The sequence below is a fragment of the Saccoglossus kowalevskii genome, chromosome 13 (genome assembly GCF_978046115.1).
Source record: "Saccoglossus kowalevskii chromosome 13, keSacKowa6.1, whole genome shotgun sequence".
Taxonomy (NCBI): domain Eukaryota; kingdom Metazoa; phylum Hemichordata; class Enteropneusta; family Harrimaniidae; genus Saccoglossus; species Saccoglossus kowalevskii.
This window is the reverse complement of record NC_140653.1, coordinates 25,473,893-25,497,126: the sequence shown is the minus strand read 5'-3', so window position 1 is coordinate 25,497,126 and position 23,234 is coordinate 25,473,893. Positions and strand designations below refer to the sequence as shown.

Sequence of the window (23,234 nt, the reverse complement as noted above, 5' to 3'; positions counted from 1 at the left end):
TCGTGCACCGACACCGCATTGACATGGCTGAGCGCAGTCAAAGTTGAAATGCCGCGGAATGCCCGATGTGGTACCATTACTACTGGCGTTGTGTACTCAAGACATTTAGATAGATAAAATCATACTGTAAATGACCATGTTCTAACTCAGGATAACTTGATAACATCATATCTGTTCCTAGAATTTTCTGACTACTGTGAATAAATATTTATTCATTTGTGTAAGAAGGAGGACCTGAATGGGGGTGTACCCAATACCCCCAGTTTCATTATTGGCCGCTGGAATACGGGAGTTTGCGAACCACAATATGAGAATGCGCATAACAACTCTTGCGGTCGTCAAACGTAATAAATATCCTTCATACTAAGTAAAGTCAAAAATATGATTTGATCAACAAACAAGAAACACTACCTTGTCATTTTTTCTTAGAAAAATCTAAGGAACACTTTTCTTTCTGTTATATATAATAAACAGACGAATTGAAAGTTACTCACATTTTCATTCCTGACATATTCTATTTTACTAGTGTTCTCTTGTCCCTGTCTACGTCACATACGCCGACATATTTTAGCACGTACTTTTAGTTTGATATTTTTGTTTGAAATAATATCTTTTATAAATTCAAAATTTACTTTCTACATCTTTGTTGTCGTTGTAAAAATGGCATATAATAATAACTCAAATGTATGTGTGTACGTGCGTGTGTGTATGTGTAATATAATTACAAGGTAAACTTGCCAATACCTGCAACTTTACGCACATGTTACCACATGTCTCGCACACCTTTCTAATATTTTTGTGTCACCAAACACATTTACTGTCATTACCATGACATGAAATTATAGGGTCCAAGTTATGACAATATCAGGTGTGATCCAATATATACGGCATTTTGTTGTACATTCACCGTTATACCAAAATTGTATTGTACGTGCAATTGTGATAACGAGTAATTCTGTCATTTAAATTGTGTTCAATCGTGTTTATATTGGTTATTTGTTATCGTGTCATTGCATGTAGTATGTTTCCTGTACATGGATATTTTTTTAAATTCCAACACGGTTTGTTGAGATATGGTACCAGTTCTTATTATTTAACTCATTAATTTTTCACCCTCCTGTCACACCAAACCTTGTATATCACACGCGACAGGAATGCAGATATTTTTATCATTACGCATGACAACACAATGAATGGTATATTATACCCGGAATGAATTATTCTGACGTCACAATAGACTTTGTCCGGAACAACAGCAAGTCCCTTATGTGTTGATTATACATGTTATGTCAAAGTTAAATAAATGGGTAGTTTAATCAGATTCATTGGTACACTGCACCATATTTACGAAATGCGCAAGAAACTTTCACTATAGTTTTCAAAGTAGCAGCAGTGCTGAATATATATCTTTTCCATGTTGCAAGATACGGAAAATAACCTTTAACAAACTCTAATTTCTTATATAATAAAAAAATAATTTTTATAGCACAGTATTTCTAATTACAAAGGTATTGTCTTGACATTGTTGCAGAGACTGTGTGAAAGAGTTGCCGCATGTATGGCACCTATAAATGACCATTGACATAAGGCCTACATATTTCCACTGAGATGCCGCCTAGAAATTGCCTATTAGATGCCGCTTAGAAATTGCCACTGAGATGCCGCCTAGAGATTGCCACTTAGATGCCCTTCGTCAATTGCCACTGATATGCCCCTTAAAATTTACCACTGATATGCCCCTTAAAATTTACCACTGAGATGCCCCTTACAAATTGAGACCGCAGGTTCCGGAAGTATACAAATACTGCGTTATGAATAAAATCTAAAAGTACACATGCATTCTACACTATTTTTGCATTATAGCCCAAAATAACCTTTTTAACAAAATCGCATACATATAATATTTTATTCGAAAACATTGTTACATTAATTGATACATCTGGAATTTGTAAATTGTTTTGAAGGAAAAAATACTGTTGTTGCGTGACCGGATCCATTAATTTTTACTTCTTTGTGTTACATGTTTACTGTTCTACGCCAATATGTGGGATATTAATAGTCCATTACAGCGATAAGAATATATATTAGACAATTTCCATGCAATTGATAACAGTCGCGAATCGAAGCATTCACGATGGGTAGTCTACATCTCATAGTTATTTTCATAGCACTGGCAGTTGTCAGCAAGGTAAGTAACACCAAATATGTTTCAAAACATCTCACGAGTCCCGTTTCCTTTAAGTGGACTTTTTATTTTTACTGCATTCATTTTGTTGACCAACTTCGTTGTTTTTAATACTCAAGATTTATTGGTGAGCATTTGTGGTTGCAGACTAGCTGGTGAAAATAGTTTAATATCATTATCCATGTGATGCTGTTTTCAAGTAACGTATTTATTAGTTACTAATTTATAGCGTGCTCTCTGATACGGAGGGCGTGGGTTGTATCAGATTGTATCTGAAAATTTCCCTGAGAAATGATAGTTGCCAATATTTGAATAAATCTTATTTGTGTACCATTTAAGAATCTTAGTTAAATTCTATATCGAAAAATGCAAATTACGTCACGTCATATTATGTCTATTACTGGGGCTTAAGACAACAACGATTTTGAAGGTAGCATAACGTCATACGTGCACATCTTTTTTTGAACTTTTGTTACATTATGTTATCATGAACATACACATTAATTTCCAAAATTCTTTGAGAAAAAGATTACAGACTAGCGAACAGATTTCTTTAGTTTGTAACTGTTTAGGAAGCACACTCATCAATTGCAACTACAAATCTGAAAAATAACGTTACGCTATCCGAATTTGTTAATTTTAACGTAAATTGTGTTTTCTTTTTTATTACAGCCTTGTATTGCTGATGCACGTAAGACTTGTTTATTTATGTTTGAAGAATTTCACTGAGTGCCAAGGATTTTTTTTTAAATTCCTAGCATTTAAAAAACAGAGTTGGGGAAGAGAGAACTGTCAATAGATGTTTAGTAACTGTAATCAGGCAATGAGTACTTTCGATATGAGAAGTTTTGAGCATCCCACAGACTTGAGTGTTTCAAATATCAGGATGTTGTCGAATAACAAATATTATATTTGTAATTGTATTAAATGAACGCGTTGTTTGGCTGTTTCAGAATTGTCGTCTTTCATGACAGGTTACCATCGATAATATTTTTCTGCTTGAGTATTCAATGTATGGTATGATATTTTTTTTGTATGTATTATCTTGAATTTGTATAATGGCGACTATGTATTACGATTCCAATATATGAGGTACAGAGTAAATTATAAACGAAGGCATAGCGATTATTTTATTGAGCGACGCGTTGCGTGTTATTTCCTGTCACACTATTAATTCATAACGATTACATTCATTTGTTAAAACATTCAATACCACAAATTATCCATACAATATACTAGATGAGCAATGCTTTAATATTATACATTCAATTAATTTATTCCTTCATTATTTTTATCAGATCAACCGCATATTATTCTAATATTTGTGGATGACTTGGGATGGAATGACGTACATTGGCACAACCCTGATATCGCAATGCCCAACTTGATGGATCTCGCCGCTGATGGCGTCATATTCAACCAATCATATACCCATCCTACATGTACACCGTGAGTGATAATATCGTTACTGTGTATACATTGTTCATTGAAGTTCAATGTCGAATTAATGTAGAATTTTAGTGTCTTGCTTGACTTGTAACTCGTGGGCTGGTACAGCATCTCGACTAATAGTGTCTCTATCCTATGTATACGCAATATACATCTGAATAGTTATATATGTATATGTTTTTATGGAATTCTTTAGATCAAGAGCTGCTATGATGACGGGATTGTATCCTTTCAAAACAGGAAATCAGGTAAGAATTGTTTTTATTTTAACACAATGTACATGGCTTGCAGTTCATGTTGACTTAATAACGTCACTAATTAAATTTGACCAATATCGTTAATAATGTTACTTCACAATGTTGGATTATATCTTATTAATTAAAAAAATCTTAATTAAATTATGTTTACATTTATTCACAGCATCAAATGTTATTCAACCTTCATCCTAGCGGGCTTCCTTTGGAATTCAAGCTATTACCAGAAAAACTTAAAGAAATTGGATACTCTACTCATATGGTTGGAAAGTAAGTAGACCATAGCATTAAACTTACATTTGTTTGCTGTACGGAAGATTATACCATTGCAAAGCTGAGAGCCTTGCGTTTGTGTCAAAGGCAGCATATGTAACGTGATGCTACAATAACCAATTTTAATAAACTATACACTTCCTATGCAATTTAAAAACATCTTGTTCAGTGACCATTGTTTTTTAAAAACAAGTTGACCCATAGGCTTGAACACCTAAACATAATGCGATATTATAAGATATCGGTAAATAACTTCGTACACAGCATTGCCATAATACGTGGTTGTTACTTTGACACAAAGTAAAAGTATCACACAATGAAAGAAAGCAATTCATTAATTAATTTCTAAATAATATTTTTATTATACATTTTTTATTTCTGAATGTTTTCTAAATTTCATTTTTAGATGGCATTTAGGATTCTGTAAGGATGAGTATCTACCAACGAATCGTGGATTTGACTCACACTATGGTATATGGACATTGGGAGTCGGTGACTACGATAAAATGAATGGAGTACTATGTAAGTTAACTTTTAGTAAAATATTATACTTTTGCATATATGTGATTATATGAAAGTATTGAGTAAAATAAATTAAAATTAGTTTCTTATGACCGGTCAACTGAGATTGATGTTTCTCAGCCTAATTCTTTCATCTTTGAAATGACCTGCTCTAGCTCCTTCAAAGGGGTATGATTTCCGTGACAACACTGGAGTGGTACAAAAGAGTAACGGTTATCTTGCAGTGAGTATAGTTATTATTGTTGTTGTTGTTAAAAGAAAATGTCTTTGGCATTGAGTATTTGAAATAGAGGTTCGGTATACACGCATTGATCAGCAACTTCTTGTAGCTTATTTTGTATGATAAATCGGGTAAAGAATGATGCATTCGGGACTCGGATGAAAAATTGAAATTAATGAAATAATAAATCGACAAATTATATCATATTTTTCATGTCTACAGTTAATGCTTGGTGATAGAGCAGAGCATATCGTAAATACCCATTACCCAGGAACTCCACTCTTTCTTGCGTTTACTCTGGACATCCCTGCTAAGCATCTGGCGGTAACTATCATAATTTGTTGGCTACAGTAAATTAATAACAATAGTACAATTAACTTAAATATGGAATGTATATGCATTTGTGTGTGCTGTTCCTCCAGATTCCAGAAGAGTATGAAAACAAGTATGCCGATATTGAAGATAGCAGAACTAGACATTTTTATGGTATGTGATGTAATTCTATATAACCATAGTTGTATGTAGGAGAACTGCCTTATTGACATAGGACATTAAACACCAAATGAACATCGAAATAATAGCCACAAGGCATTATTGTTTAGAGTTCGATGTTAAACAGAAAACTTTTACAAGACAGATACAACACAATACAATACGTCGTATACCGGTCTGATTGGATATTGTTTTATCGCCGCTATATCGTATTTATCGCCTACTATTTATTTTAGTGTACGACACAACCAACATTCCGCAACATTCCTCCCTCCCTGGTTAAAAAATAAAGTTATTGCCTGGTAAAGTGTGTAAAATGAAATAACAAATATTATATTGTTTTTACTATTGCAGGAAAGTTGACTATGATGGACGATATAATTGGCGGTGTGGTGGATGCATTGAAGAACCGTGGAATATATGACGATTCGCTAATAATATTCATAGGTGACGTAAGTGTCCAAAGTTTGATATACTTAGTTAATGTGTTGAATAATTGTTCATGTGCTGATGATTTAGCCACTGCATGAATATCTTTAGTCGTTTTCCCATCCACTGGTCAATCTATGTGTCATTCGAGTTCAAATTAGAAGACTAGATTAATATAGACAGTTATCATCCTTTTATCCTGATACTAATTTATATTTTGAATTTTGAACTTCATCGTCGAGCATAACCTATCTTTTCGTGAAGATTTCATCCTTTATTACATGAGTTGTTTTCGATGTTTGTATCATCCAAATATCCATCTTTTATATTTATTTTGTACAGAATGGAGCGTTATCGTCTCAAGCTGGGTCCAACTATCCATTCCGCGGTATTGCTGGAACGCTGTTTGAGGGCGCTACTCGTGTACCATCTATTGTCAGTGGGAAGGGAATAAAGAAGACTGGATATGAAAGCAATGAGTAAGTTAATTTTGGTAATTGACAATCTCACAACTATACTCGCGACAAGGTTTATACTCCCGCCATCAATGTAATGTCTTAGTTAGTGCCAATGACAATATACAACATAAAATACGCTTCTATAAAAGTGATGCTGAGTAATTCAGAAGACATGTAACCTGGCCCGTCAGTCGTGTATGAAATGTTGTTATGCACTACTATTCTAAATTTGGCATTTGCCAGATAAGTTAATTTACAATTATTTCTCAGATTATACAGCATAGTCGATATACACAGAACAATTCTTGATGTGGCTGGTGCAAAAGCTGGTAAGTTAACAAAATTATTCCGTAAAGTTTCATGTCTGGCCGCAGAATGTTAGATGGTAGGCGTTGTAACATTTACATCGATCATTTATAATTTGTTTCGTATTATACTTGGCAGAGCCTGAACTAGACGGTTTAAGTATGTGGCCTACATGGTCAAAAGGTAAACCATCGCCAAGAAATGAAATCATCTATAATATCGATGATGATCCAGTGTCACCTGGTGCTGCTATCAGGTAGGCAATGATATATGTATATGTGTATGAGGGTAACTGATTATCTATATATCACTAATCAATAATCTAATATATCAACTATGCATTAAATCCCGTCATGAATAATGTTTTGTATGTTTTTAGGATTGGAGACTATAAATTGATTACAGGACACCCGGATTTATTGTATCCATATCGGGATATCGGTATAACAGGTAAACACCTCAATTTAAATGTTATCATAACCAAAGAACTGAAAGGTCACTGTATGGCTTAAGTAGTTTGGATATTGAAGGCAGTGGAATTGCATTTACTATGTTGCAATGTGACTACACGATCTGATGCATGTCAATGTATATTTATTTCAGATAACTATTACAATTATGGTGACCCACTGGCCAGCGGGTTGCCAACTGCGGACCAAGCAGCAATGGCACCGCCCCCACTAGACGTAGAATACTTGTTCAATGTCATAGGTAAGAATGACGTTTTGTTTTTGAAGAATGAAAACAGAATGAAACGGCAAATTGTGAATATATAAAAAAGTACAACCACTAACTCAAAACGTCTAATCCCTAAATATATATAATCCCTCGATACATCGCTCGCCAAAGTTACTGATGCAACTACCTCCAACCGTGTTTTCAATATGTAAATACTGCCACTTCTAAAGTGAATATTTTATTGATTCAATACTAAAGTGATTAAAGGCATATACAAAAATGTGTAAATTGTGCAAAATCATGAAATGCTACTCTCACCTCTCTCTTTCAATGCAGTTGACCCTGAAGAAAGAAACGACATCTCCGCTGATCATCCAGATATAGTACAGGATTTACGTGATCGATTGGATGAACATCGTAAACTGCTAATTCCACCAGTAAACCAAACAACAGAGCTAGCCGGTTCCGCTGCGAATTTTAATGATGTCTGGTCGCCTGGTTGGTGTTAAATTGGCTGATGATTTTCCTTCATTTAAATTTAATTACGAAATCGATCACATTCCCTATTATTCACTACTAAAGTTCAGTATAATGTTACCTATTCGATAAGTTATTGTACAGATTGCATTGGCAGTTTTCTGTTACATGTGATATGAAAATGTTTGTTGGCGTCAACAACTTGTAGGCTCGTTGAATTGTCTAGATATTTGTGGAACGGGTTTTTTGTTTACTGCTTAACTGGCCACAAACGAAATAGCAGATTGGATGACGTACTCAATCAAAACATATCACGTGTTAGCAGTAATCTTAAGTCATCAATAATTTAGTTGGGTTTCATATATGCATCAAATAAAAGTTCATTGTTAAGATGAATAATGTGTGCCTCTCAGTAATTCAATATGAGAGCAGTATGTGTTATTATTTTTAATGTCACATTCTAATTCCTTTTTAAAAATGACTACTACCATTTTTAAAAATGGTAGTTAACTAAATTCTATTGACATTTCCCAAAAATGTACAGTAATTGCGTTAACGGCAGTAAGCTTATAAATGTAACCCGAATTATTTTATCTGCAATGCATGTTACTATCTGTCTATACTGTCACCGCGATATTGATTCGATGACCAAAACAGCAACATTACATGCCTATTTGGTTATTAGGGTAGCAGCATACGTCTGTTTTCCGAATTGATGTAATTTTCGCGTGTTAAATGTATATTCTTTGATGTCGTAAGCGGAGAGAATATACATATATAAGTGCTTATATCCCAAAGGGGAACTAAACTTTACTGTCGAAAAAGACTCAGCAATATACAACATATTTCCACAAACCTATTTCAGCGAATTCGTGCACTGAGATTGAATACTCTGACATTATAATTTGGTATTTGCTATGAATGACTTGTGTACAACGTAGTTACTGACATTATAGTATTATGTCACTGGTTATATGTCATCTCTTGTTGAGAATGAGTATTGGTGAAACGGGAAACGTAATCATATCACTGAGCATGATTTTAAAGATAACATCATGGTAGAAGAAGTGAAACTAGTCCATAATGGGCTGTCGAAAAGGAATGCAGGGATACGGGCTTTTGTGAAATAATAGACATTACATTCGTGGTTGTTGCTGACGTAGATTGAATAATAACATTAAATTTAGTACAATGGTAGACTCATTTGTGAACAACTAATAAAGCACGAATGTATCACAACACATAACCTACGTAGACTAATCCCGTTCGCCGGATCAAAATAATTCTCAAATCAAAAAATAATTGATCACCTACAAGCCTGATTTACAACTTCACTGCCTAAAATAACTATATCATCTGATACAAATATCCTTACTTTTAGGCCACCTGGTTTAAAGTGTGGATTGAGGAATTATGGTCAATATTAAACACATTGATCTGTCTCATTTAATAAAGAAAATCATCACCTGCAACGCCGTCGCTGGATGGCAACTTGTGCTGACAGTCACCACTATATAAGTGCAAAAAAACGATGTTTCGTTGTGTTAGCTAATTATATACCGGCTTGCAAGGTTAACATAATTTATCAATTAACAATTTCTCTAATTTCTACCATCTGTTGACACTGAGAAGCCGGAACCACTTCTGCTTTGCGACTTCACTGCTTTAAAATAACCCTTTCAACAATGTACAGAAACATTCAGGCCGGATGATTAAAATTTTGCAGCAGGGAAATATAACCAATAAAACCATGGCTAGTATATACTAATGCAAAGTATAGTGATATTGAAATTTTATTATAGGATCTTCAAAAAATGAAAACAATAAGAATAATAGTCTTAATCTAAAATCGTTCCAAGTGTTCCAGAACTCCTGATCGGGTTTGGAATACACTTAATTCTGTCACTTTGTGCTATTATACCTCCTCCCTTTACTGAACTGGAATGAAATTAAAGTAATGACCATGCTCATTCAGGAATTTGGTTCTCTAATAATATATGTAATGTACGTTTCAGGGCAATAAGCTTTTGGTTTTATGAAAACTAATGATACACTTATAAACATGCATGTCAACCATGCTAACAAATCACCATGAGGCATAGTTAACAGATTATTATTCTTAAGTTATGCGTTAAATAGGTAATTTAATGCTACTGTAATACTGTAATACTAAGGTACTGACTAAAGATTTTCCCATCTGTTGTTACAGACGTAATGTAATGCATTTCGGAATGCTAGCATATAAATAGTCGTGTGCCTTAGATAGACGATCTGGGCTCAGTGGTACTCTCAAATCCACTAGTTCTCGCCCAGGATCAGATTCTGAATTAATTAAATCTCCTAACAAGAGCGTTTGTTGCATAGTTCTTTTTCCATTTATTGAATAGTATTATTCATTCACCCAGTGAAACATTAAGAATGAATAAAATAACAACTTATAGCGTATATTAGTGAAGATGCTTTATATTCGCCATTAGGCAACAGATCATGTTGGTCCGTTGTATCCTAGAAAGATTACTGTTGTGGCAAACAAGAATTAAACGGGTTAACAAAACTTCTGAGGTTGTTCCGATTAAAATCCTCATGTTATACAACACTAAAAATAAACTGTGGAAAAATCCTCGTATTTAAAAATAATACTGAGTGGTATACTCTTTCTTTCCCGAAAAAAAACCGCGTACGGAATTCAAATCAATCAGATCCGTTTTTATTAAATATGGTACATTTGCTTGTATGATGCCCTCTATGTTTTATCAGAGTCCAGCTATTCAAATAGTTTTCAATCTGACAGTCTCTAAGTGTATCTGTATAATGGTTTACTGTATAATGGCAGGATATAATTTGAGGGTTCACTGCATTGTAATGTCAAGCAAAAAGTAGCTGCTTTTTATCACTTTTAGCTTTGTCATTGTCTTGGCGGGTTGGTACATTTCGGCAGGTGAAATGTGCATCAACACATGACGGCCTCCAATGTAGAAATGTATTGTTGTTTCCTATAATTGGTTTTCTCTGGAAAAGTTGTAGCTTACGCATTATATTCAAGCCATGTTTGTTTTCATGTCTGCATTTTTGCATGTCCCATTCTATATAATGTTTAGCGCCAGTAACGTTCAAATAAGTCCTGTTTTTTGTTTTTTCTTGATTGTGTGCAGTGACTGTTTATTTCTGCTCGCGTTTCTCAATCTCATTTCTGAAATAATTGTGCTGTTCTGAGTCTTAATTGGAACATGTTATTTTGATGATGTGTGGCTTAAATTAACTATAAAATATTACAAAAAGATTTAAATGTATTTTGTTTTAGAAATTAAATGTAATAGCGCCCTCTAATATGGTTAAATATGGTTTGGACCATTGGTGGCGCTTTTAAATCCACAGTGCTTTGCATAAGAGAACCATGGATGTTGCTCTTAATTGTGGTTTGACGTCGTCGTGGCTAGTTTCGTTTCTTTCGTCACCTCTTGTTTCCTTTGTGAATTTAAAGCTTTTATTTAGGTGTCTCCTGTTTCAAGCCGTTGCTGTGGTCCGCGAAATTCGTCAGAGCCAAGTCCCTATACGTACCTGCAATATCAAGACAAAGGAAACTCGCTCAACAAGTTTCGTGATACAAAAAAGACCGGTCACGTGGTGAAGACTCGTACACCATTCGGACCATCTGGAATATTCTTGATATTTATTTGACAAGTAGACCCTATTATATTCTGTATTTAGAGCATATATTTGTATGCTAAATTTACTTATATATTTGAGTTGTGTAAATTCATTTATATGTTTATGGCCATATTGTTGGTTTATCTCATATACTATAAATGAAAATAAAATAAATGAAATAAAATAAAATATTATCCGATACATTGGTGTCATTATTTGGTAATAGTTCAACCTGGGACACACAGGGGGATTTGTCCACTCTTGGCTTTTAGTTGAAATCTTTGCACCAGACAGTATTTTAAACATTTAACTTGTTTGTTTACGTGACCTGTCATTGTAGAGATTTTGACCTACATATGTGATATGTGATATACCATTTCAGAACGAGCTTCAAACATGAAAGCATTTTATAGATTATTTGTATTTAACACACATCCAAAGTAGAAATCATTACTGATGCCGTAAATCCATGACTCGTCGCTATTAAGCTTGACAAGCTGATGTGTAATGCTTTCTGACAGGAACCAAAAGAAATAGTACTACTCAGTACGCAAACCGAAAGTGTGCTACGTTTGGTCGAGAGAAATAACGAGAAAGATAAGAACATGAAGAGGAAATCTAATTTGAAAATCACTGCACAGTGTCACGCTTTCTACCATGCTCATTGATATGACTAATTTCCCAGTGTCATTGATATTCATTCTCAGCAAGCGATGATATATAACCTGTGTCTGACACACACAATTTATCAGTAATAATTTCAGTAACTACGTTGTACACATTCATAATGAGTGCATCAATTCGCTCGAAATGATATTTGTGTTTTTGAATTTAAAATAGTTATCCTTCTGAATATGCTGACCTGATTTCGGGTGAGATTTGCTGGCTTTTTTAACAGTAAACATGAGTTCTCTTAGGGGTGCGAGTCACTTGTAATATATGTACTTTCATTCCGTCTGGGCCCACAATATAGTACATCGGATACGCAAACTGTTACCCACATGGCCAAATATTTATACATTTAGAAGATTTCTGCCAGTTACAAAAAATTTTTCGACATCAGTTAACCGTAAGACAGCTATTTTGCTTCCCAAGCAGCCGAATTTAAACGTGAATTATATTCAATGGGAACTCGTAATAATTTGGTTTTGTATTTATAAAGAGTTTAGAATATGACGTAAGAATGAATTAAAAATAATAATATATTCTCCTCTCATAATGAACTACTGAACAGCACATTTTTTCATCTTAACAATGAACTTTTATTTGATACCTTTGAAACCCAAATAAATTATAGATGAGTTAAAATTATTGCTAACGCGTGATTTGATTTGATTTGATTTGATTTGATTTGTCTGGGTACGTTATGCAATGTGCTGTCTTTTTCATTGCCAGTCACGCAGTAAACAACAACCTTGTTCCACAAATATCTAGCCAATTCGAACGAGCTACAAGTTGCTGACGTTTGTGGACAATTTCATGTCACGTGTATCGGAAACCAACAATAGAAGGGAATTGTCGTATGGTTTGAGTTAACACCAACCAGGCGACCAGACATCATTAAAATTCCCGGCGGCACCGGCTAGCTCTGTTGTTTGGTTTACCGGTGGAATTAGCAGTTTACGATGTTCATCCAATCGATCACGTAAATCCTGTACTATATCTGGATGATCAGCGGAGATGTCGTTTCTTTCTTCTGGGTCAACTGAATTGAAAGAGAGACATTATAACCTTAGTATTGAATCAATAAAACTGAAAAGACGTGACATCCAATGTGCCTGTCTAGTTACAGTGACAAGACGCTTTGCTTTAAAAGAAGACAAATCCACACTCTTACCTACGACATTGAACAAGTATTCTACGTTCTGTGGAGCCGGTGCGTGTGATTGTTGGTCTGTACTTGGCAATCCGCTTGCTGGGGCGTCACCATAATTGTAATAGTTATCTGAAATAAATATACATTGACATGCGTCAGATGGTGTCGTCAGATTGAGACATTGCGAATGCAATTCAACTGCCTTCAATATCCTTACAGTAATCTTTGGTTCTGATAAAATTTCAATCGAACATTCTATAGGTGTTTACCTGTTAAACTGATATCCCGATATGGATACAATAAATCCGGGTGTCCTGTAATCAGTTTATAGTCTCCGATCCTAAAAACATACAAAAGATAATTCATGATGAGATTGTATGCATATATGTTATATTCCACCATAGGTTCGTCATATACATGTACAGTTAATGTTCTAGAATAGAAGAATGTTTTGCAGCACACATTCGTTTTCACTTGTTAGATCAATTATTTGGTTATTCAAAATATTAATACAAGCTAATATTTCAATTCTTGTTCACCAACCAGACTTGATATAATAACAACCCATACACACGAATAAATATATTATTGCTTACCTGATAGCAGCACCAGGGGATACTGGATCATCATCGATATTGTAGAGGATTTCATTTCTTGGCGATGGTTTATCTTCTGACCATGTAGGCCACATACTTAAACCGTCAAGTTCAGGCTCTATCAAATACAATACGAAACAGATTATAAAAACGTGTAAATGTTAAAACGCCCGCTATTTAACATTCGGTCGTGAAACAACATGCCTAAAATTTATTGACTTTATGTGTTAACTTACCAGCTTTAGCTCCAGCCACATCAAGGATTGTTCTGTGTATATCAACTATGCTGTATAACCTATGAACCAAGTGGAAATGAACTTATTTAGGGTTCGTTGACATTAGTTGTGATTATTGTTGTGAGATTATTATTACTACAGTTATCTTACTCATTGCTTTCATATCCAGTCTTCTTTATTCCCTTCCCACTGACAATAGATGGTACACGAGTGGCGCCCTCAAACAGTGTTCCAGCAATACCGCGGAATGGATAGTTTGAGCCGGATTGAGACGATAACGCTCCATTCTGTGTAATAAATGTAGACATATACATAAATGGACGACACAAACTTGGAAATCCACTCAACTATAATATTATTAAATTGTGAAATCTGAGAGTAATATATCTACACGGAAAGACGGATTATGCCCAACGAGGAGGTTCAAATTTAACATATATCAAATTACGCAGAGTAAAAGTAGGCGATGGTTTCTAAAAAATGTACCATTCAAGATAAAAAAGATGGCAACTCTCCATCTAAATCAGTCTCCTGATTTGAAAAAAAAATGACATAGACAATTGCAGATAGTCATAAACACGTTTACAAATTAAATGAACAAAACAGACGTTGTTTACTTACGTCACCTATGAATATTATTAGCGAATCGTCATACATTCCACGGCTCTTCAATGCATCCACCACACCGCCAATTATGTCGTCCATCATAGTCAACTTTCCTGAAATAGTAATAATACTAAATTGTTTTTTTTTCATTTTACATAACGGGCATTCATTTTTTACAACTAAGGCTGTTTATTTTTGAGCAGGAAATATCGGGCACCCATTGTGCCATTTACCATCATAACTAAATATGAATGCATTATGGTGCCTGTGAAATGGTTGCTATTTTCTCGCCTAAAATCATTCATCGGCACATAAGTATTATTATTTTTTATGTTTCAAAGCATAACATATTTTTTTTAAAGTGAAAAAATGCGTTTCAAACTTTTACTTTTCAAAATTTGTTTGTGTATATCAAAACGAGGCTCCTCATTAGCTGCTCATCTGCATACATAAATTCCCCTTGTGACGTAAGAAGGGGAACTAGATGGGCAACTTTCACTGCCGATACGTGTATATAATACACATTTCATGCACAGTTTTCTCATATTTAACTAAATTGCCACGTATGTAATTGTTCGTCGAGGAAGAATGAATCATGATGAACACATAATATAAAGTTTGTCACATAGGGTTGAGTTAAATGCGAAGTATGCCCTTTCTTGCGTAGCTGGTCACCGTGAAGGGCACACGTGTGTAATTTCGCTGGACCCCGGCACTAGACAACATTGGAGTTGGCAATTCAAAGTGAATTCGAGTTAGCGTGATTGTCATAATTATGACATCATATTATAATTGACTTAGTTGATTCTTATTATCACGCTGCTCAAACTGCAAGTAAAGGTAACAGAGGTGTGAATTCGACATTCGACACCAATCAGCGAAGAATTCAGAAACTTTTAGCCTGCGAAAATGAAAACAATTCGCAGTGTGTAAGTGCTGCGTAATTTCTTGTTTGCCCGACGCTTCGTTTTTTTTGCTACACCATCAAAATTATTTCTACCTTACATAACACAAACAAGTGATGGTATTGCACGAGGCTTAAGTTGTCGGCGATTCCCTTTAAAACCTGGTTGTTCTTTCATGAAAAAAGAATCTGAGGTAAAATGGACACTATACATGACGGTGTAAGGAGAAAGTCCATCCCACCCTTTTCCCGTTTCGTGCATGGCTTCCGTCCACTGATGTCGATTGAAAACATGTAAATACTTACATTATGGCTATACGTATCACTCCTCCCGCCCTCAACACAACATCAAACCATCATAAGTGTTTGTTGTAAAAACAACCTTTCCAAAAATCTCTCTCTCAAATAGAAAAAAAAATCGCTGACCGAAAATGTATATCGTTTAAAAGTATGTTGAATGACGCAGTGTTATTATAAACGTACGGCTCAAGAGTATGGCTTTCTCTCATATTTTGGCATTTGGTGGCTTATTTTAACGTTGGAGAGAGTCGGAAATCCGGAAACAGTCAATCGTTTCAGGATAGGTGGGCGTGGCGACAGTACGAGAGAAAAAATTCAAATTTACTTGAATACGAGTAATCATTTTCAACAACAAAATCAATAAATGTCCATTTCAGTGGGACACAGATTTAAAGTGGGAAATGTGGGAGGGCTTTTCACAGGCACTTGAATATTTCGACGTTCACTTGATGACATATGTAATGTCCCAGGCCAGGGATGAAGTGTCCTTAGATAGAACTATGCTTATTTGGAATTATTTTACCTACCATAAAATAAAATTGTCTAGTTCTATCATCTTCGATTTCGGCATACTTTTCTTCATACTCTTCGGGAATCTTGGGGAAATAACACAGAGACACAAAATTAATGTAATAAGTTACCAACGAAAATAATTACATACAAAACTTATACCAAATGCAAATTTCTATGTAATTTTAGTTAAATGTACTATTGTTTTACTGTAACCAACAGAATAAGATAGTTACCTCCAGATGCTTAGCAGGGATGTCCTGAGTAAACGCATAAAAGAGTGGAGTTCCTGGGTAATGGGTATTTACGATATGCTATGCTCTATCACCAAGCATTAACTGTGGACAAGAAAATATGTTATAATTTGTCGATTTATCATTATATTGTTTTAAAGTTTTCACCATAACTTTGAAAGCGAGGCACCATGCTTTACTTAATTACTTATAAACAATATAAGTTTCTGTTTAATGAGTGTTTTGACATTGGTTTATGACAATACTATTATTCATACTCACTGCAAGATAACCGTCACTTTTTGGTACCACTCCCATGTTATCAAGGAAATCATATCCTGCTGAAGGAGCTAGAATGACAAACCATTCAAAGATGAGTGAACTGAATAAAATCGTTGTCTCAGTCGACCCGTTCCCGAAAACGTGTTATCATAACTATGGCACAATATCACCACTGTCATATACATAGACACATATAAGAATAAGTATATTGTTTTACTAATAGTTAACTTACAGAGTACTCCATTCATTTTATCGTAGTTACCGACTCCCAATGTCCATAGACCATAGTGTGAGTCAAAACCACGATTTGTTGGTTGATACTCATCTTTACAGAACCCTAAATGCCATCTAAAAACAAATTTGGAAAACATTTGGAAATAAGAAATATATAATAGAAATATCTTTGATTCTATCTATATATTAATTGCTTTCTATCATTGCGTGTGACTTTTATTTTGTGTCAAATTAGCAACCACATACAATGTCATTAATCAGATCGAGGTTATTTGCCGATATATTGTAATATCACACTGGGTCAACTTGTTTTAGAAAACCATGGCAACTGAACGAGATGTTTCCAGATCAGATTGTCTGAAATTATATGAAGGTATCTTTTATTTAAAATGTATTTAAAAAACAAAAATATCATCATAAGTATGTAATAATGTAATGTAAGAATTGGATCAGACTCTCAGCATTGTAATCGCATAATCCTTAGTACAGCAAACAAATGTAAGTACAATGTGATATATGCTATGGTCTACTTACTTTCCAACCATATGAGTAGAGTATCCAACTTCTTTAAGTTTTTCTGGTAACAGCTTGAATTCCAATGGAACCCCACTAGGATGAAGGTTGAACACCATTTGATGCTGAAAAATATATATGAACAGAATTTAATTAACTAACGAGAATTAAGACAGTGTTAGGAAGTAAATTTGTTCAAGACATTGGTCAAATTTATTTTGTATCGTCATTTCTAAGTAAATAGGATCTGCGAAGACAGATACATTGTATCTCAATAAAAATAATTCTCACCTGATTTCCTGTTTTGAAAGGATACAATCCCTTCATCATAGCAGCTCTTGATCTAAATAATAATATATAAGTATACATATGGTATAATAATTCAAATTTATATTTCATATCAATAGGAACGAACAACTATTTGTCGAGATACTGATTTATATTGAAGTGAGACACTGAAATTAACCTGTACGCTATCATGATGACAATGAATCCATTCTACATTAACCTTTATTGCTATTATACTGAACTTGAATGAACATTTTATAACTGCATTCCATACATAGTAACGATATTAACACTTACGGTGTACATGTAGGATGGGTATATGATTGGTTGAATATGACGCCATCAGCGGCGAGATCCATCAAGTTGGGCATTGCAATATCAGGGTTGTGCCAATGTACGTCATTCCATCCCATGTCATCCACAAATATAAGAATAACATGTGGTTGATCTGGTAAAACAATGAACGAAAAAATATGAAATTATAGAACTAAAACATAGCTCATCATAAAAACGTAACTTAACTGTATGCTTAACATGTGGTATTGAATGTTTTAACAAATGAATGTAATCGTTATGAATTAATAATATGACAGAAAGAACACACAGCATGTAAGTCACTAAGAATATCATCCTGCTTCGTATATGATTCATGATATTCTCTCTTTAACCTCATATACTTGTTAATGTTGAATCGTTGTATATTTAGCAGTATACACCGTGTGCCACTCGGTGTACAAATAGAAAATAATACATACAAAATAGGCTAACCATGTACCGGAGAACATTGAATACTTAAGCAGTAAGACATTATCAATACTAGTCATGAAATACGATCGACTGTTTTCGCCAATATATAAATGCTGCAACTCAACTACAAATCTAACAATCTTGCCATTCCAAAACATCTTGATATTTGAAACACAAGTTTCTGGATCGTTGTTACCAAATAGTGACAGTTCCTACCTCCCCAACTTAGTGCTTTCAAGAATAAAAAATCGAAAAAATCTTTTGACACTGAAAGAAGTTCCCCATATAAATAAAAGAAAATGCTTACCCGATTCAGCAATACTTGGCTGTAATACAAAAGAAAAAGAAGTTTACGTTAAAAGTGACAAATCCAACATCGTTTCATCACATCAAGAACTATAATATTGTATTCACTGTCAACTATTATTGAAAACAATTTCAATTTCTTTACTAAAATATTTTGATCTTTGTTTCTTGTTGTTGAAATACTAGTATATTTCTAACATGATGAAACGATCAGCCATCACCTACTCTGGAACAGGTCATTGGTAATTTTGAAAAGAGTTTGTTTAGTATCAACCTGTTAGGTTAAAATGAAACACACGCTCAACAATCCCGGCAATATATGCATGAAAATATCCATTAACTACTAATAGTTGAAACCTACAACATGCAACGTTTTATCTTTTAAAGTTTTTTCATGTGGATTTTCAAGTATTTCAAGTATGGATATATAATAATTGAGCAAATAACAACAAAACAAAACGAAAACAGTACTGCCATAGGAATACATTATTGTATTTTGTGTAATAAATGGTACCACAATCCCAAAATATTGGATTGTCGAACACAGAGAATCACCATGCACAGTGATTCCAAATAGTCAAAAACATATGGCGAACAGTACGCAAGAGCATATCTGAGAATAACTGTCGTTATAAAACCGATAAATTGTCCACGCAAAACTGAAAGTCTTAATCAGATATAATGTTTGCCCTTTCATTGGAGGTACACAATCCTCGGTGCCGCCCAATATACACTTATACTGCCTACCACACGACAATTGAACACGGTGCTCTCCGTGGCAGAAAACAAGGCTATAAGTTGAACTAAATGCGATGTCACGAACATTGCAGTAAACTCAATATTTTCTCCAGCTAGACTAAGACTTAACATTTTTAACAACAGAATCGTTAATGAAATGTTGGTATGTGTTCTAAACATGCCGGTTGTTACTTACCTTGCTGACAACTGCCAGTGCCAGAAAGACAACTATGCAATGTAGACTACTCATCGTGACTGCCTCGATTCGTGATTGTTATCAATTGTATTGAACTTGTCTAATATATATATAGTTATCGGCACAGTGTGCTATTAATATTCAACATATTTTAGTACAAAAATAAACGTGTAGTACAAAGAAGTAGAAATTTATTAATTCGGTTACGCAACAAACTGTAATTTGCTGGTACCTTAAGAAATGAAACTAAAAGTAGGACCATAATAAATTATTCACTTGCAGGTGACAGTAATCATAACCGGTTGAACAGCCATTGTAAAAAGGGGCTGGTTATTTTATACAGATAGAATTTTCCCTGACGTTTAGCACATTTGATTGAGCATTTCGAATAAGCGGTCATTACGTCTACGAAGTAGTTTGCTTTCAAAACAATTTAGAAATTCAAGGTGACCAATTACTGTTTTCGATAACATGGTTTTGTTTGACAAGTTTATTTTTGCGTAAAATGTATGTGTACTATTTTGTCAGGAGTAAGGCAGTATCTGTATGCATCAGCAGATGTGTTGCATCGCAGTCGCAATTTCTAAAGGCTCTCTCAATGCGATTTTTCGAGGCGGCATCTTAGAGGCAATTTTAGAAGCGCATCTCAGGGGTAATTTCTAGGCGGCATTCCCGTGGGTTTCTTGGGCCAATGTCAGTGGTGGCATATATGAAGCGATTAATTTAGGCAGTCACAGACTACATCAATGTCTAAACAAAATCGCCGTGACAATAAAACATGTTTATCTGAAATAAAGATCTATTTCCATTCGTTGAAAAAAAATGAAAAAGAAACATATTCAGCACTGCTGTTAATTTGATAACTATAGTGAAAGGAATCTCATACAACTAAAGAAGACTTTTATCTCTAATTTGTGTAACATTGACATAAATATAATTTAGCGAAATCATAAAAAACCTTTTCATGATTCCAGGTGGTAATTTATTTTTTTCCGTTGTGCTATGGCCAAAATAATGCGCAAAATAATGTTCCTTCAATATTATACAAAATACTCCTAAATTGATAACTAGTTACGGGGACGAGGCTATAAATTTAAGGTAATTTATACATCTGTGTAGCAATCCCAGGCTATGATAAACGTTGTTTAATAATATTCACTGGTGAATTTATATAATTTGTTTTATAGAAAAAGCCTATTGTAACCTCAGAATAATTCACTGCGGATATAACGTACCATTCATAATTTTACTATGCGTGTTCAACAAAAGTATCTGCGTTCATGTCGAGGTGGTAAATAATAAGATGTGTGTAACAGGTGTGTGGGAAATGCAATGTTAAAGTATTAAGTACTGGTACCGTGACTCATAAAAACAGTTTTGGTATTTTCAAAATGGTAACACCTGCAGGAAACATACAGCATGCGACGATTTGATACCAAAATAACCAGTATACATTACTATTGTATACAATTCAATTTTCCTGCTACACTAATAACAAAGTTACAGTACATTGTACTTAAAATAAAACTGAATAAAACTCTAATTTTCTCCTTCAACAACTAATATTTCACGTATTAAAATTTTCAGACGGATGAGCTAAACGCTGGCAACAATATATAGTACCTAGAATAACACAATATAAATAAATAAACATTTATATGGGGCGGGGCTTGGTTTAGACAGTATGAATTAAATTGCGTACACGGGTATAGTAAATATGTGCATATCGGTATGTTTGGTGTTAAACATAAGCACTTTAAAGCAGCTCTTCGCGCTGACGTTCTCGATTTGTATAGCGATTGTTCCCATACCAACCAAATTAATTTTACATAGTGCATAGTCGGTAGTCGAGCTGTTTCCACACTTTCACTGGAGATGTCATTTTATATATTCAATTGGCCGAAAAACGTCATTGTGTGAGAGAACAAATTTGTATCACGTTTTCGGTTGGGCGGAGAAAATAATAAATTGAATATGATTATTGATACACAATAAATATGCAATTATTTTACTTTTAAGTTTAAGTGTTATATTAAAGCGGGGGAGTCGTCACCTAGGCATGCGTCAGGTGGCCATAGCGTGTCGTTGTTTACAAATAAACAAGCGTCTACCCATGAACCTTTGAGTTCGTAGCGTATGTTGTTATCATCGCTTGGGACTCAATTCCCACGCGTGCGGAGGTGTTGACCCTTCCGCTTTAAAATGTATTGTAATATGAAGTTGTTTGTGGGGATATGTGTTTTTGTGAAAAGTGGAGTAAAAAAAAAAATTGGTATAATGGGGAATGCGCAGAATGAAAAAGAAATGAACAAGTTGAGATCTAAATAATCATTGTTTATATTGGTTGGTCTGCGAGAAACGCCACGGTTTACAATTTGCGGGCTGCAACAACCGTTGTTCAACATAGCTATCTGTATGTGTAAAAATCAATAATAGGTGTCCAATTATTTATGTGATAAGTACTGGTACCACGACCTGTTATTATTTATACATTTTATTATTGCGAAAACAATATTGACTATTTCGAAAATGAATCCGCAAAGAGACAACGTCAGATGATATGAAAGATAACACGATTTGTTTTGCCTCACCTATATTGTTTTGATATAGTTATTATGCCGTCACACTTGTATTATCCGGCAATTATGGAGGGCAGTAACTGCAAAACAAGGCCATGACACTCAGAGTAACTTCTAGCCCCAATAATGTAACAAGGAAGATTTCATCCATCAACTTTAATACAAAATACAATAGAATTCACCCTCTTATAAAACACTACGTAAGTGTTCGAAAGTGCGTGCGTTTTAATGTTCCCCACTATTTGGAAACTGTGCATCAAATTGACGTCGCATTCGAACACATTCCTTTGTTTACTTCAGACTTAGAAGCGCTATCACTTCGCAATGGAATGTTAAGAATCGAACAATTTAAAAAAGTGTTCAGAAATCCTAAACTACAATTTTAATTAATATTGTCTTCTATTGTATCAAAATCGGCCGATAGGCCGTCGCATGACAATGTGTCTGAATTCCATGTAGTCAGTGATATGTTAGTCATGGAAAACTACAAAGTGCCGAAAACAGTGCACTGATAGTATCGACCGACGCATGGGGTCAAAAATCACCAAAAATGATGGATGCCTCTTCATTTATTTGTAAATATTTACTTCGACAAACCGACATTTGGACAAAACAGCGTTGGGATGAAACGAAATAACACTGAATTCCGGTTATGCAAGGGCAGGTTCAGGAATAATTGCTTTTAGTATGAGGATATAATTAGATATTGAGCTAGGGCACCAAAGTCATTCACGCATAATCAATGTGTAGAAATATACA

At 34.4% G+C, this 23,234-nt stretch overlaps 2 protein-coding genes across 2 annotated transcripts; one reads left to right on the top strand and one right to left on the bottom strand.

Annotated features, from left to right (window-relative positions):
* The first annotated feature begins 2,134 nt into the window (after nt 1-2,134).
* Nucleotides 2,135-8,142, top strand: LOC100369410 (arylsulfatase B-like). Its single transcript, XM_002732460.2, has 16 exons — nt 2,135-2,188; nt 2,858-2,876; nt 3,484-3,634; nt 3,831-3,882; nt 4,055-4,158; nt 4,568-4,683; nt 4,839-4,906; nt 5,126-5,227; nt 5,326-5,389; nt 5,750-5,847; nt 6,167-6,303; nt 6,553-6,611; nt 6,727-6,844; nt 6,968-7,038; nt 7,192-7,299; nt 7,603-8,142. The coding sequence occupies exons 1-16, from the start codon at nt 2,135-2,137 to the stop codon at nt 7,773-7,775; spliced, it is 1,494 nt and encodes a 497-aa protein (XP_002732506.1). The 3' UTR covers nt 7,776-8,142.
* A 5,320-nt stretch (nt 8,143-13,462) lies between these two features.
* On the bottom strand, nt 13,463-19,950 carry LOC144347210 (arylsulfatase B-like). Its single transcript, XM_085507377.1, has 13 exons — nt 19,897-19,950; nt 18,964-18,982; nt 18,207-18,357; nt 17,913-17,964; nt 17,643-17,746; nt 17,107-17,222; nt 16,875-16,942; nt 16,377-16,445; nt 14,661-14,753; nt 14,190-14,326; nt 14,040-14,098; nt 13,804-13,921; nt 13,463-13,547 (listed from the first exon to the last, which is right to left on the bottom strand). Exons 1-13 carry the CDS (start codon nt 19,948-19,950, stop codon nt 13,463-13,465), a joined length of 1,125 nt encoding a protein of 374 aa, XP_085363503.1.
* Between the last annotated feature and the right edge of the window lie 3,284 nt (nt 19,951-23,234).

Bases quoted from the DNA above. Each gene is read 5' to 3' on its own strand.
- LOC100369410 (XM_002732460.2), top strand. From the start codon at position 2,135: ATGGGTAGTCTACATCTCATAGTTATTTTCATAGCACTGGCAGTTGTC. The intron at 5,848-6,166 runs GTAAGTGTCCAA...TATTTTGTACAG, and splicing joins TAATAATATTCATAGGTGAC to AATGGAGCGTTATCGTCTCA. The intron at 7,300-7,602 runs GTAAGAATGACG...CTTTCAATGCAG, and splicing joins ATACTTGTTCAATGTCATAG to TTGACCCTGAAGAAAGAAAC.
- LOC144347210 (XM_085507377.1), bottom strand. From the start codon at position 19,950: ATGAGTAGTCTACATTGCATAGTTGTCTTTCTGGCACTGGCAGTTGTC. The intron at 16,446-16,874 runs GTGAGTATGAAT...TATTTCCCCAAG, and splicing joins AAAGTGACGGTTATCTTGCA to ATTCCCGAAGAGTATGAAGA. The intron at 13,922-14,039 runs GTAAGTTAACAC...TGTATTTGATAG, and splicing joins TGTGGCTGGAGCTAAAGCTG to AGCCTGAACTTGACGGTTTA.